The sequence below is a fragment of the Tyto alba genome, unplaced genomic scaffold, assembly GCF_018691265.1.
Source record: "Tyto alba isolate M040663 unplaced genomic scaffold, T.alba_DEE_v4.0 Super-Scaffold_3, whole genome shotgun sequence".
Lineage (NCBI taxonomy): Eukaryota > Metazoa > Chordata > Aves > Strigiformes > Tytonidae > Tyto > Tyto alba.
In genome coordinates this window covers 20,406,517-20,421,833 of record NW_024881304.1, presented here as the reverse complement: position 1 = coordinate 20,421,833, position 15,317 = coordinate 20,406,517, and the positions used below count along the sequence as shown (strand labels likewise).

At 57.8% G+C, this 15,317-nt stretch overlaps 1 protein-coding gene across 1 annotated transcript in view; it reads left to right on the top strand.

The window, feature by feature from the left end:
• Positions 1-10,163: 10,163 nt before the first annotated feature.
• The window catches only part of PLXND1 (plexin D1), a gene marked incomplete at its 5' end in the record, with an annotated part of 80,525 nt that continues 75,371 nt past the window's right edge, over positions 10,164-15,317 (top strand). The window contains one exon of the mRNA XM_042799885.1: positions 10,164-11,540. Within this exon, the coding sequence (XP_042655819.1) occupies positions 10,164-11,540 (1,377 nt within the window). The remainder of the gene's footprint in view (positions 11,541-15,317) is intronic.

Genomic DNA, 15,317 nt, shown 5'->3' with positions numbered 1-15,317 from the left:
GCCAGAGACGGGTGTCTAACTGAAACCCCTAGAAACGTTAGACCTGCTGGGAACAAGATGCAGTCCCAGGAATGAGCTTAAACAAAGGTATTGTTTACTACGGGCTACTCTCTCTCATCCCTGCTAGCCATGATTACTGAACTGCTTAGCAAATAAAATCAGCGGGACTGTTTGAGGCGGGAAACCTTCCTGTGTGTGCAGGGAGCTCAGGGACTGGCCCCCGTACTCGTCTGTGAGCACTGCACAGAGAAGGCTAAACACAGAGAACACTAAACACTAAAGCAAGGCTAAAATGAGCAAGGCAATTGATTGACAGTTTTGATTGAAACCAGAAGTATATTTTGCTGGGTTTTTTAAACCCAGGCTTAAATAGACATCACTTAGAAGAAGAACATCGATCGAAAGATAAACCCAGTGTATGAGAGGACCCTGAAGGTGAAAAGTGCCGTTAAGTAGGTTAAAGGAGCCTGCCCTCGTATGACAAGCTGATCTCTGTGTGAGAGGACAGAGAGCACCGAGAGGGAGATAAGAAGATTATGAGGTCAGATTCCAGGTTACAGAAACCTCGGTGGCTTGCTCTGTCTTGGGCACCATTGTGTGGGCTGCAGGCGGGAGCCTAATGAGTGCCAGCTGTGGTGGGTTTGGTGCTACTCGCACCTCCCCTCTGGGAACGGACCCAAACCTGTCAACTAATTCCTATAAGCCAGCAGCTCACCAGGCAGGAACAAATTTTGAGTATTTAGCCGCCTGGCCGCAAAGGACTCGCTGGCAGGGAGGAGGAAGTCCCCATATTTCATGACGCATCCTAAAGTCACCTAGTGAAACGCGTGCTTCCCCGCCGTGACCCCTGACAGACCCCCGGTTGCCTCCCCTGGGGCGGCCGAGGCCCCTCGCCTGCTGCGGAGGGGTGAAACCGCCCTGGTCTTGTCCCCGAGCACTCGAGGCTGGGTGCTCGACCCTGCGGGGCGGGGGGGGACAGAGCCGGGTGCTGCCCCGGGAAGGTGCTCTGCTGCCGATCGCAGGAGGTGGAAGCCAACGGGCGGGAAATCCCGGGTCCAGGCCTGGGAGGACACAAAATCTGACAGAGCCCAGATCTGACCCGATGGCGTGAGGGAGCCGGGTTTGCCTCTGTCCAGCCCCCAGTGAACAACCCCTCCCGCCACACAGCTCGTCTGGAGAGGCAGAGGAGCTCAGTGCCCAGGCCGTCACCTTCAGCGCACAGCCAGCACCTGCAGCTCGTTAGTCCTCATTATTGTTAAAGCTCGTTATTGCTCTCTCCTCAGGCGAGTGCCAAGGAGCGGAGGGTTCTGCCCTTTCCCTGGCCTTTCCGGGGCTAAGCAGGCCGTTCAGTTCAGCGAAGCTATTGCTCCACAGCCTGCGTAAGCGAGTACAGCACTTACGTGGAACTCAGGTAAGACGGCAGTATAATTTGTACAATTCCTTCCACCCTCGTGGGGCAGAAAATGCTGAGAAAAGGGAGTCCCCTGTGACATCCACGACCCCTGAAATACACTGCACACTTACATACAATGTAATAGATACGTGCAAAATAGCAAAAAGACTGCTGCTTAGGTAGAAAGATGGAACAGCTGACATTCAAGTGATAAAAGTACCCCAGTCTTTAACTGTATGGTGTTTTCAAACAGAGTGAGTGTTGAAAGGTAATTTCAACTATTTAGGCTGTTTGATTACCTTTTCTTTTCCACTTTCCTCAGCTGTATCAGCAGGTTGCGCCATCTCTCTTTGCTTTACCACTGCTTCTGCTCCGCTCCAGGGTCGCATTCGCTGGAGGGTGAAGCACTTTGGGTGCCCGTTCTACTGGGCTATCTAGATAGTCCAAAGAAAAAGTTGGTTTCACTTGTATAGAGATTCATGTGAATGTTTCCATTAGAAGGCAGTTTTGTAACATTGCATATTTAACATCATTGATTTTGTGGTGAGTTCAGACGCAAATGCATAGATATGCACAGAAGCCTGCAGATTGGACATAGATGTATATTTGCAGGATAAACTGAAACCACCTGATGGCTCTCCTTTTCTGTTTTTCTGTTAAAAAGTTCAAAATGCTACAACTAGTCCAGTACAGGACTTGCTGATGTTTTAAAGGTGTATGTGCACACATGTCTTTTTTTATACATGTATGGCTGTGTGTGTGACTTTCAACTTCTGGCTTATCTCTAAGATTAATGAATGTGTTGACTACACATAAGACATGTGTAAACCTTTAAGACTGTTGGGGTCACCAGGGAAATGTGAAGAATGAGATCATGCTGTTTACAATATGTCCAAAAATATACAACACCAGACGACACCCCACAAGTGACATTATAATGAGAGACAGCTATTAGAGGCAATGTAAAACACATGCTGCTGGATGCCGCACATCAAAGATTTATCTCTAAATCGCAGATATCAAACCATTGCAAGACACAGGTATGAAAGAGTTTCAGGTTTCCTAGCAAAAAGCAGCAGGCACGTGAAGTTGCAGCTAATGCCTGCTCGTAAGCTGCGCGGGGAGGCTGGCCCTGCCCCTCTATCAAATGCTGGGACGCAGCGCGAGAGCCCCAGGACCTGCTGAGCCTGTGCGAGCGCGGCGAGGTCGAGGAGGGTCTTCCCGTAACGGCCGACCGCTGCCTCGCCTCTGCTGGAAAGGCACGGGCACACCGTGGGCAGGGTCGGGGTGCCGGGGAAGGGCTGGGGGCTGGCGGCCGGCGGGGCGCTGGCAGGACCTCTGGGCTGGAGTTGGAGGCGGGATGGCGCAGCGGGGTGAAGGTTCGGGTGCCGGAGGATGGGACTGATGGGCCAGGGCTGGGTAAATGCCAGGAGGGTCCCTGGGGATAGTACCCAGGTGCTGGTACCCAGCTCGGTTTACTGCCAGGCGCGGTAACCGCTGCTGGGGTAGGTTTTGGGGATGATGCCCTCAAGGGCTACCGGGACGAGGCTGGTGGCTGGGGCTGGCTGGCCCTGCGAGGCTGGGGCTGAAACCAGCTGAGGACCAGGCTAGCAGAGTCTGTGAGTCAGCACTAGAGAGGGGTGCAGACGCTACGGGATGGGGTGCAGGGCTGCCTTTGACAGGGGCTGGGTGCCTGGTCGAGGGTCATAGCAACGACAAGTGACTTGAAACCAGGGCTGCCCTTGGTGGAAGCCCCTGAATTCGCACGGGCCGTGGGTCTGGCAGCGGCTGCGGAGCTGGGTCAGGGGGGAGGTGGCCGTGGCTGCTCGGCTGGGATTTGGATGGGGCCTGTCAGAGGGAATCGGGAATGGAGGATGGAGCTGGGAGATGCTGCCTGGGGTATACAGAGGTTTACTGGCGGCAGGCCCTGGCAAGCTGAGGGCACATCTGGAGCTGGTCTGGGGTCTGCTCTGCTCAGCCAGGTGGGGGCCAGAGATGCACAGAGCTGGACACACCAAGTACAGAGCTGACTCAGTGCAACACGGTCTATCTTTTAAAGCAATATGAGATTTTAACTGAAATGCTTAGGATTGTACTAAGATGTACAAAGCAAACAATAATTTTGTGACTAACCATATTTAACCCTTTCACTTCAAACCACTTAATGAGCAACAGCACTGAAGCCTCAATGAGCCTGGTGAGCGCGGGATAGAGTAACATTGAAGCCGCTGAGGTAAGTCAAATTGGTTGGAAATAACAAGGGTAGTGTGGGCTGTAATAATATATTTACAGCCTGGTGATTATACTGTGGGAAGGAAGGGAAGGGGATTAAATCCCTGTTTAGTTTAAGCTGCATTTTAGTGCAGCCAGTTCTTCAGTAGTACACAGTTAAAAATGTAGTCTGTCAAATCCCGCTGACATAGTTTGGCAATAGATATTTCCTCTAATTGAAAGCAATTGTTGTGTTGTAAGCTTTCCCCCTTTCCCATTTGTTTTGGTTAACGGGTAGTGGTGGCCTGTCTACTTAAGCACGTATTGAGCAACTGCTCACTGGAAAGTTAGCATATTGCAAAGAGTGCGGCACGATCCTGCCTGACTTCATAAGGAAAAACTTCCTCCAGGCTTTGGCGGAGGATGTTTGAACAAAAGCTGGTAGGATCAGCCTCGCTGGTTGTTATTGCAGGGCTTTGCTGTTTGGGTCAGCTAGGGCCTTCATGTGTGAATCCCGGGGTAAAAACCAGGCTCGCTTCCAACGCAGCCATGCTTTGTTTTGAACAATCAGCACGGCCCCCGCTGTGAATCCCACGAGGGGATGCTCTGCTTTATGTTGCATTCGCTTCCTTTGCTCGGAGCCAAGTACTGCATCCTACACGGCTGGAACGCAGTCAGGACGCGCGGGGCCGGCGCGGGCAGCCTGACGCGGACACGGCCGGTCCCCGTCGTGCCAGGCGCTGCGGGCGGGCAGCGCCCTGCGGCCCAGGGGGGATTGACGAGCCCCCGCCCGGCCAGGCCAGGCGAAAGGCAGGGGCTGTGTGCTGGGGTGCTGGGGGCTCGCCTCCTCCCGCCTCTGTCCTCTGGGGAACGCGTCTGTGCGGTCCTCGTAGGACCTCAGTCAGGGTGCTCGGTCTTGAAACACCCTTTGACACCCCTCTGAAGCTCAGAGGGGTGCCACGTACCTCAGTTTCCCTGGAGTTCTGAGCAGGACTGGATGAAACCCTTCTTTACCCTGTAGTCCCACCGAGTCTGATCATCCGGCCAGAAAGCCCCTCAGGCTGGTGCTGGTCAGGACCCAGCCAAGGAAGGGACCTTATTCCCCCACACGCACCTGCACCCATGCCTGCCCGTGCCCCCCACGACCTGCACTGGGGAGGGACAGGGATGGATGAGGGACCGGAGCGCAGCGAGGCTGGGGCTTGGAGGGATTGTGTCTCCTCCGACCACCAGCCCCAGCACGTGCCTGACTTCCCGCAGAGCAGAGCTGGAGGTGCATTTCAGCTCAGCAGCTATGTTTCCAGCCCTGACTGGTGTGAAGCTGGGGGGATTGAGTGCTGAGCCCTTCCTAAGCCTCCGAAGAAAATAAAAGCAACAGGTCACCAAGGAGACCTGTGGGAAACTGGGGAACCTGCTGCTTTTGCATCGTGGCTGAGGGCCCAAGCGATGAAAGCACTCCTTTCCACACCCAGCGCCCGGGTCAAACCACAGCACAGGCTACAAAAGACACTTTTTTTTCTTTTTTTTATTGCCTTGTGATAAACCTCCTGGTCTGGAAAATCCTGCCATTATTGTGTGTGTGAACTTTCACCAGCACCGAATCTGTCATTAACCTAGAACGAGACCTTTTCATGCTCACAGCCTCTGTCTGCACAGCTCCTCTCTGGAGGCGAATCCCTCATGGTGAACACGTCAGCCAGCTGCACGCTGCAGACAAGGTTATGACTGCATTACATACTCTGAAGGGAGCAATGCTCTATATTACACTGGGAAAGGTTCATCTTTGAAAACAAAGACGCTCGAGGAAAAAAAGCGTGATTTTACTCAGAAAGTGCCTCGGGTCCCCATAAATCCCTCTCCCCCTTGCTCAGAGCGGGGCTGGGGGCTGGCAGCAGGATGGCAGCGGAGCGTGCTGCGCCCCTGCGATTCCTGCTACAGCCATTTGCAGTGAAGCCTGGGACCACACCGGAGCGTGTGTTTAGGTTAAAGGACGTTTGGGAAGTGACCTTGACTTAATCTTTCTGCTAAGCACCTAGCAGAGTCCCAGTGTGCTAAATCATTAGTAATAACTGTAATGACAATCTGGCCTCCTTCCCCGTGAGCAGTGCCTGCAATACAGATTAATAACAATAAAATAGGGACTCAGTCCACACTCATCCAAAAGTATACCGAGGATTGCTAATCAGTCTCTCTCCAAGCCCTCTGTTGTTTCTGAGTGCTCTGAAGTGCTTTAGCGAGCACTTTGCTGATGCATCCAGCCTGAGGACACAAGACCCTAACGACTGATGGGACGAAGGCAGGGTGGCAGGCAGGCCTGGAGAGCATCAGATGAGTGTGGTGGTCAGCAAACTGCATGTGTTCAGGCAATGATTTCTCTGTGTCCAAGTGCTTCTCAGCTCCCCTTGCATTTTCCTGGTGCCTGGCTCCTCTCTGTTCAGAAGTGCCGCTCCAGTGCTAAGCGGGACTGCTCCGCTCTCACCTACCTCTTACCCTCTTCTCTCGGATAACTGCTAGCGGCTTCTCTCAGGATGGGCAAAAGGCAGGAGCTGGACCCCTGCTCTGAGCCAGTACAGCTATGCAATGGCCATTTTCCACCAGTATGGGTTTCCGAGAGGGAAAGCGAGCAGCCAAAAGAATTCAGAACATGCGTCTGCTGAGCGTTTGTGAATGCACCTTGTAGTCTCCTGCCAACCTGCCCTGCAATTGTAGAGAAAATGACCCAAATAGCACAGTTAGAGGCAAGGAGAGAAGGAGATGAAAAAGCAAGAGGAGAACTGGCTGCGTGAGCCAGAGCAGAGGCACCAGCTGACCTGCACAGCAGCCGGGGCTCTCCCCGCAGCAGCTCCGGCGTGGCTGAGGTTATGTCTCAGCTTTTCCTCTGCAGTGGCCACCTTCCCAGTGCCTGTCCCTGCCGGGGGTCCGTGCGGGACAGAGCAGGGGTGGCCGCTCCATGCACCTCCCGGTTAGGCCTTCCCGACGTGCCAGTGTCACGAGCAGAGGCACAGGGCGCATTGCTCTTCTCCCAGGTGCCAGCTCCTGGGCCAGCCCTCAGGGCACGCCGTCCCCAAGGGGTCCCGAACACCATCCCCAAGAGGTCCCGAGCGCCATCCCCAAGGGGTCCCGAACACCGTCCCCCAGGGGTCCCGCACGCCATCCCCAAGAGGTCCCACACGCCGTCCCCAAGGGGTCCCACACGCCGTCCCCAAGAGGTCCCACACGCCGTCCCCAAAGGGTCCCGCACGCCGTCCCCAAGGGGTCCCACACGCCGTCCCCAAGGGGTCCCGCACGCCATCCCCAAGGGGTCCCACACGCCGTCCCCAGGCTGAGCCTCCCCTCCGTCCCGCCGGTGTCAGCCGAGGGATGCCAACTCAAACCTGGCCACCTCCGGCATGCCAGGATGAACCTTCTTCCCAAATCCACAGAGCGCTTTACGGTACCTCGCAGATAAACCCTGCTAAATAAATAGATGTTTACACTCCCTGTATTAAAGCGATTAGGTCCTATTTTTTGACAGTGTTGAGTCAATATAACCTGAGTAATTGCATGAGTAACTCATGTTTCCCCTAAAGGGAAACTGTTCTCGTGTAAATATATTTATTAATAATTAAAGTGTTTTTGAGTTCTTGTGCACACAGCTCCTCTCCCTCACAGAGATGTCTGAAAGAATGTTATCTTTAAACTTGTGCAGGAGTCAAATGGGAAGAGATTTTGGCAGGGGGGTGATGGTCTATGGCAAGAGACATTTGGTTTAATATTGACCTTTTTTTATTTTCCTGAACAAAAAATAATGGTGAGATCTGTGTATGAGAGATTTAAAAACCTCTACTACTCCATTAGGAGCATTAGCCTGAAATACTCACTGGAGCTTCTAACAGCCCAGATAATAGGGGTGGGAAATCATTTCTGGAAAATATTCCCCTCAAAGCATCTTACGAGAGGATTGTTTCCTAACAACAACAGCAACAATAAAATCTTTGTCAAATAATCCTTCAATACCACAAATATTTTGCCTTTAATTCTATCACTGCAGATAACTACTCGGCATAGGAAATGGGAGTCAGAGCTCCTGGGGGATTTCTTCTGACAAAGCCAGTACTGGATACCTTTGGGTAAGTCACACATTTTTCATGTTCTTTGGCCTATTTTTTTTTTTTTTAAACTGACTGTAATCTGGAACCTAATTTGATATGCTTTAAAAGGCTGATTTCACATGGAAGATGTTCTACTATCAGGGTAAGCAGCCATAAGAAATCCTAAAATAGGCAGATTAAGGGCTTGGGATCATTGGGGGTTTATTTCTATGCAATTAAAGATATAATCACATTTAAAAATTGCTAACTTGTAGTTTAAAAAAAAAAAAAAAACACAAACGCATCTGGGAGTCCCACATTTAAAAACAACTAATAACTCTATTAATTAAGGATATGATTAGCAGAGACAATGAGTTAGATAGCATGAAAGCACAGCATTTAATTCAATGCACATTTTCGGCGGACACAGCATGGCCAAGGCAGTTGTGTATTAATTAGTGCTCTGAAGAGGGCGAGGAGGACAGGAAGGGGGAGAGGGAAATTGGCAGGTGTAGAAATGAGATTAGACAACGACAGAGGATTTTGCTCTCCAGGACAGAAGCTGTGCAGAATCCCCATCAGCCTCGCTAATGTGTTCTGTACGAGGGAAGATAGGTGCCGTGAGAAGGGGTAGGGCCGCAGGGCGCCGCGCAGGGACAGGGAGCGGGAGGCCACCTTGCCAGGGCTCGCCTGCGGAGCGTGTCCAGGCGGTCACGGCCAAACACCAGCCTCAGTTTCCCACCTTTGCTTCCAGTGCTGCTGGCTGCTTGGGGATGGCAAGGTGCCTCCATGCTCAACCCTTGCGAGGGGACCGGTGCCATCACACTGATGCGCTGCTGCGGCCGCACGGCGAGTCCAGGCCTACGAGCTTCCTTTGCTTCCCTGCACCATGCGGGTGCTCCGGCGGAAACTCGGGCTTGAGACAAGGATCCTATAACCACTCCACCTGGCCGTCAGCTCTGCCACTGCTTCGCCTCGAAGCATCCGAACGGTGCTGAGCACCCCGCGACCAGGCTATCTGCCCTGCACTGGAGCCCACCCGTGCCCGCTCTTGCCTGGGGACCTGGATGAGCTGCCCTGTGAGTTGGGTCCCTCCTGGGTGCACCCTGAGCCCCCGGCTGTGCCCGGTGTCATGATGGCATGGCAGGAGGCAAGTGCTTGGGCTGGGCAACCGCTCAGGGCTCTTTCACTCACACTGCTGTGACACGAGCTGCGTGGGCAAAGGAGACATCTGCTGCAGAGAGCGTGGCCTGGAGAGTCCCCCATCCCAGGACGGGTCCTGGCTCTGTGCAGCCTCACGCAGACATGCTCCTGGGCCTCGGAGCATGTCCCCCTCCACGGTGAGGGGGTGAGTTCGCATGCCCGCAGAGGAGGGAAGCACTGCGCTGCATGTGAACCGACACCTTCACCCATGCAGGTAGAGTGTTCCCACGCCGATAAGGGAGGGTGGATCAGAGGCTGCGCTGCCTCGGGGCTGTTCCCCCCGCCGGGGCTTCCAGTGGGCGGAATTTGGGAATAGCATCGCTTCTCTCTTTTTTATTCCGCCACAGTTAAAAAAGAGCCCGTTGGAGGGCAGAGGAGATGCACAGTCCTGTTCCGAACTCCGCTTTTGGCAAGCCGTGCGGGCAAAGCCTCTCTGGGGGTGGAGCCCGGGGCGCTGTCCCCGGGGCGGGCGGCCCGACGCCGTGGCCGTGGCCGTGGCCGTGGCCGTGGCCGTGGCCGTGGCGGGCGGTGTCCCAGGGCCGCGCAGACGCCCCCGAACCCCGCTCCCCGCCGCGAGCGCGGCCGCCCGGCCCGGCAGCCTCCGGCGCGGAGTCCGTGCTGCGGGGGAGGCGGGGGGGGGGGACGGGACACCCCACAACCCCTCCGCTGACGTGCGTGGCGCGATTGCCCGCTCGGCGTGCTGCCAGCCCCGGGGCCGGCCAGCACCCACCGCCGCCCCCGAGCCCGGGGACAGGGACCGGGGGGGGGGGGGGGGGGTGGTGGTGTTGCTGCGTACGCCGGCTGGCCGTGCAGTTCCGCAGCTGGGAAAAGTGCTGCCTCCCCCGCCCCCTCCCTCTGCCCACCCCCCCCACCCCCCCCCGTTCTGCTGGAAAACGCGCAGAAAGCGGAGGGAAAGCGCAGAGAGGGGAGCTGCTCCCGCGGGGGGGGGGGGTGCGGTGCTGCCCGGTGGAACGCCGGTAACTTCTCCCCCCTCCCGTGACGGGTCCGCACCGAGCCCGGCGCGCAGCGCCGCGGGGGCGGGCGCGGGGGCGGGCGCAGGGGGGCCGGGCGGGAGGCGCGGCCGTGGGCGCGCCCCTCCGCCCCGCGCCGCGCAGCGCCGCGCACCCGCCACTTCCCGCGGGCGTCGCGCGGCGGCGGGCGCGCTGCCTCCGCAGGAAGCGGCCCCGGGCCCGGCCCCTTCGGCCGCCGGCTCATGCACTCAGCGGCGCGGCGGCGGGATGGCCCCGGCCCCGGCCCCGGCTCCCCCGGCCCCGGCTCCCCCGGCTCCCCCGGCCCCGGCGGGCGCTGAGCCGCGGCCCCCCGCGCTCCTGCCCCCGCCCCGGCTGCTGCTGCTGCTGCTGCTGCCGCCGCTGCTGCTGCCCGGCCGCGCCGCCGGCCTGGAGGTGCAGCGCAAGTTCCTCTCGCCCACCCCCACCAACAACTTCGCCCTGGACGGCCCCGGCTCCCGCGTCTACCTGGCGGCCGTCAACCGCCTCTTCCAGCTGTCGGGGGGCGAGCTGGCGCTGGAGGCGGAGGCGGCGGTGGGGCCGGTGCTGGACAGCCCGCTCTGCCACGCACCGCAGCTGCCGCAGGCCTCCTGCGAGCACCCCAAGGTGCTCACCAACAACTACAACAAGATCCTGCAGCCCGACCCCGAGCAGGGCGTCCTCGTCGTCTGCGGCTCCATCTACCAGGGGCTCTGCCAGCTGCGCAGCATGGCCAACATCTCGGCGGTGGCCGTGCGCTTCCCGCCCGGCGGCAGCGACCCGGTCACCGTCTTCCCCAGCATGCTGAACGTGGCGGCCAACCACCCCAACGCCTCCACCGTGGGGCTGGTGCTGCGCCGCGGCGGCGGCGGGGCGCGGCTGCTGGTGGCCGCTACCTACACCGGCTTCGGCAGCCCCTTCTTCCCCCGCAACAGCAGCCTGGAGGACCACCGCTTCGAGAACACGCCCGAGATCGCCATCCGCGCCCTCAACGCCCGCGGCGACCTGGCCAAGCTCTTCACCTTCGACATCAACCCCTCCGACGACAACATCTTCAAGATCAAGCAGGGCGCCAAGGCGCGGCACAAGCTCAGCTTCGTCCGCGCCTTCCTGCAGCGCGGCGCCGCGCCGCCCGCCCGCCGCCCCTACGCCTACCTGGCGCTCAACAGCGAGGCCAACGCGGGCGACAAGGAGAGCCCCTCGCACAGCTTGCTGGCCCGCATCTGCCTGGGCGAGGCGGCCGAGGCCACCCTCAACGGCAGCGGCGAGACCAAGAAGCTGACCGAGTCCTACATCCAGCTGGGGCTGCGCTGCGGCGGCGCCGCCGACGCCTTCACCCGCCTCGTCTCCGTCTTCCCGGCGCGGGCGGCCTGGCACGGCCCCCCCGCCGCCCCCGCCGCCCCCGCCGCCCCCGCCGCGGCCCCGCCGCCCGCCGAGGAGCTGCTCTTCGGCGTCTTCGAGCGGGCCGGGGCCGGGGCCGGGGCCGGGGCCGGGGCCGGGGCCGGGGCCGGGGGGCGGCCGCAGTCCGCGCTCTGCGTCTTCCGCTTCGCCGAGATCGAGGAGACGATCCGGGCTGCCCGCAACTCCTGCTTCGTCAGCCCGGGCGCCGGCATGGTCACGGTGCTGGACAGCGTGGTGCAGGGCACCGGCCCGGCCTGCGAGAAGAGGAACATACAGGTACGGGCGGGCGGCGGGCACCTGCCGGGGGGGGGGGAGCCGGGACGGGGCGGCCCGGGACGGGGCGGCCGCGGGGAGCCGCCGGGCGGGGGGGGGCGGCGGTCGGGGGGGGGCGCCGGTCGGGGGGGGGAGCCGCCGGTCGGGGGGGGAGCCGCCGGTCGGGGGGAGCCGCCGGTCGGGGGGGGGCGCCGGTCGGGGGGGCGCGGCGGTCCCGTCCCGTCCCGCCGCCGCCTCCCCCGGGTGGGAGCGCGTCCCGGGGCCGGAGGCGCGGCGGGCGGGCGGCTGCGTCCCTCGCACCCCTCCCGCACCCCTCCCGCACCCCTCTCGCACCCCTCTCGCACCCCTCTCGCACCCCTCTCGCACCCCTCTCGCACCCCTCTAGCACCCCCCGCTCCGCGCCCCGCCCCGCACCGGTTCGCACCGTCCAAGCCGGTGCCGCCTCCCCCCGCAGCCCACGCGCGCGGCGGGGCTCGCACCGAGCAGCGAACGCGCGTGTGTTTAACCCCCCCCCGCCCGTCGGGGGGTTCCCACGCCCCGGCCGCCCCGAGCCGCCGTGGCTCCCGGGCGGGCGCGGAGCACCGCCAGCCCACCCGACCCCTGCCCACGTCCCGTCCCGTCCCGCGGCCGGACAGCGCGGCCGGGGGACGCGCACACACAGGCTGCCTTGTTTCCTTGCCTTCGGGGTAAAAGTTTGCCATTGTCACAATTTGTTGCCAAGTGGCCGTAAATGTTAGCGCCAGATAAAGACGCCTGTTTTCCCTTTCACTAAAGATCTGCGATGCTTGGGAACACCAAAAAAAAAAAAAAAAAAAAAAAAAGGGCTGCTTTAACACTGCATTTTTCCCTTCCTCTGGGAAGGATGCATAACTCAGCTCCATCAAAGATCGTAAAAACATCTGTTTGATTTCAAAGGCAAGATAGAGCGTTTGGGCTTGGGCTTCCTTGTGCAATGCCAGTGGCAAAGAGAGAAAGGTTTCCCATGGTAACCAAAGTGTTTAGTGTGGCATCTCCACGCTGTGTTAAAATATGTAGTCTTAATGCACTGGTTCGTAGACCTACTCCAGCAAAGTTGAATAGTTTTTCCCTGATGGCAAAGTACAAGCTGCCTGACAGCCAGGAAATCTGGTAGTTGTCCTGGCTTTTCAGCTAATTCCACAAAGACTCGGTGTGTTAAACACTGGGAGCCCAGTCCTGAAGCCTTGGCATGGTCACAGCTCTCAGAGGAGTCACTGGGAGTCAGGAATCCTAGTGACAGGATGGGAAGGCACCCGCAGCTCCTGCTGGCTGTGGCCGAAGCTCAGCATCCTTGCCAGTCAGCCCCTCAGCCCCTGGCAGGATTGAACTGTGTCTTCCAAGCAGGTCAGGAGGAGGCATTGTGGCTGAGACTTCTGGAGGGTGCTTGGAGGGTTAACAGCCTAATTGTCACCGAAAGTCAAGGGCAGAAAGACACCCGCTTCCCTTGAGCCTCCTCAGTGCTCCAAGGCTGCGGCGAAAATACTGTTTTTTCTAACTTTGGTCGAGTAAAGGAAATACTTGTGATTCACACCAGTCTATTAAACTTTAATATATCCAGTGCTATATACATCAAGGTATTTGGACAACTAATTCTCTAGTGACTCCAGGGGGACTCAGCACATAAATGAGATTTCACTCTGACTTTGAGTCTGGCCTGTCGCGCTGTTCCGCTGTAAAGCGTGCTCCCGGTAGCAGTCCTTCCCCCCGAGGCAGGCAAGGAGGAGCTGGTCATCAGCTGGTGGCACTAAGGCAGTCTGTGGAGGCTGTCCGTGTTCCCACAGGGGACGTGAGGCTCAGAGGAGCGAGCTAGAGCTCACCCAGCCTCGCCGCGCCGACAGAATCCAGTAGAGACCCTCTGTGGTTACTGTTGTGGTGAGATCAGGCTGTGAGAAAATGTATTTACGTGGAGACGGCAGTATGGCTGGGGGTTATGTAGGGTGGATGGGGAAAACCGGGTTCTAGTCCTGACCGACACTGCTGCTGTGTCACTGACCTTGAGCCAGTCGTTTAACCCTCCGTGCCTCCGTTGCCTGATTTACCGCGTACTCCTGTATTTATTACTGCTATTCAGAAACCTAACTCACATGTAGTATAAGATTGCATTTGTAGAGCTGCTTTGAGATCCTTTGATGTCAGGTACAGCAGGATATAAATGAAGCATACCATTAATATTCGTAGATGCCTAATATTTTTACGCTTCCCATTTATTTGAAGCCTATTCCTATAAAATCGCTGACCAAGCCTGATGGGAAGCCTTCCTACTAGTCAGGAGAGCCTTTCATTTTTATTTTTTTTTTGCCTTTTACTTAATCGTTAGAATTGCCAACAAGTTAACAAGCTGTTTTCATTTTCAAGTCCCAGAGTGGCAGTGTCAAGAGTTGTAATATTGTGTTTCTTTGTACTGCAAAAACCTAACATCAATTTCTACCTTCAAGACAATGAAATACTCTAATACATTTTGTGTCCCAGCCCTGGGAACACAGCAGGAAAATGTATTAAAGCAGCAGTTGGTTTGGTGGAGCAGATCAGCATCTAGCTGCCTTCCCATTATGAGCTCCACTTCTCCACCCGTTAGTGGGTTTCCGGGTGTTCTTTTGCCAATGCATCACTGATAGGTGCTCCGGTATTACCAAAATTGTGGCTCATTAGTTCTTCCTGTGGACTAGGTGGCTGGGTTTTAAGCTCCTTCTGGAAGAAACAATAAAAACCTAATGACGGCCTGATTCATTCCGAGCGCGCGTTCGGCTGAAGCAGTCGGTTGTTACAAATACGGAGCATGGGCTGTTAGATGCAATGCCGTGTGAAAGGAAAATCATTGCCCCCTTGTGTGCTCTTCTGTCTAATTGAATGCTCCTCTCCTGCAGCACTCGGCTGCCACTCAGCCGGGGAGCTGCCGCCCTCGGCTGCCAGGGATGGGTTTTGGGTTTGGGCCCTCAGCGTGCCGGCCGTCCCCGCGGCGGGGCCGGGGGCCGGGGGCCGGGGGCCGGGCTCGTCACCCCTCAGCGACACGGTGAGAGGTCTGGCGGGGGGCCGGCACGGGGGGGGCTTCGCCCCGGTGCGGGGGAGCGCTCTCCAGCAGTTTCGGCTGGTGTGATGGCAGCTGCTGGTCTGGCTCCTGCTGTGACCGCGGGGAACCGGGCGCGGGGGGCCTGGGGACAGCACCTCCCCGCCGCTGGCCTGGGTTAGCCTGCGTCCCCCGCCGGGGCGAGGGGAGTCGCCAGCTCTGCCTGGTTGGATGGAAGCGCTAACTTGCAATTGAACACGTGCTTAACGGCTTTGTGGGACGTGGAGAAAACGTGCGGAGGAGGATGGTCTGGGTCAGGAGTGGAGGCCGGTGGGTTGTTTGCAGGGAGTGCCGCTGAAAAGTCACTTACCCAGGAGGTGAATTTGCGGCAGTAGCTTAGGGGAGGGAGGATGTATTAGGGAAGGATTTAGTTTGATCGGGTCCTTGTACTGAGAGTGAGTGGGTGAGCTCTAGGATTGCTTTCCCTCAACAGAAATAGCTTTTTATAATGAATTTTATGTCAAATCCTGGGCTGTCTTTGTAACACATTCAGTTAAAATGAAGTACTCTCACAGAGTCACTGCTGCGTTTTGCCCACTGGAAGCCTGGGTGGAATTTGGACGCGAGCCCCCAGGAGAGGACTATGAGCTCCATCTTTAATGTGACTTGCAGCAATGCACTGACAGAGTTTATCAAGTCCCGAGGACTCCTGAGTGGGTTCAGCTCATATGTGAGCTGTTCTGCCCCAGCCGGGTGGG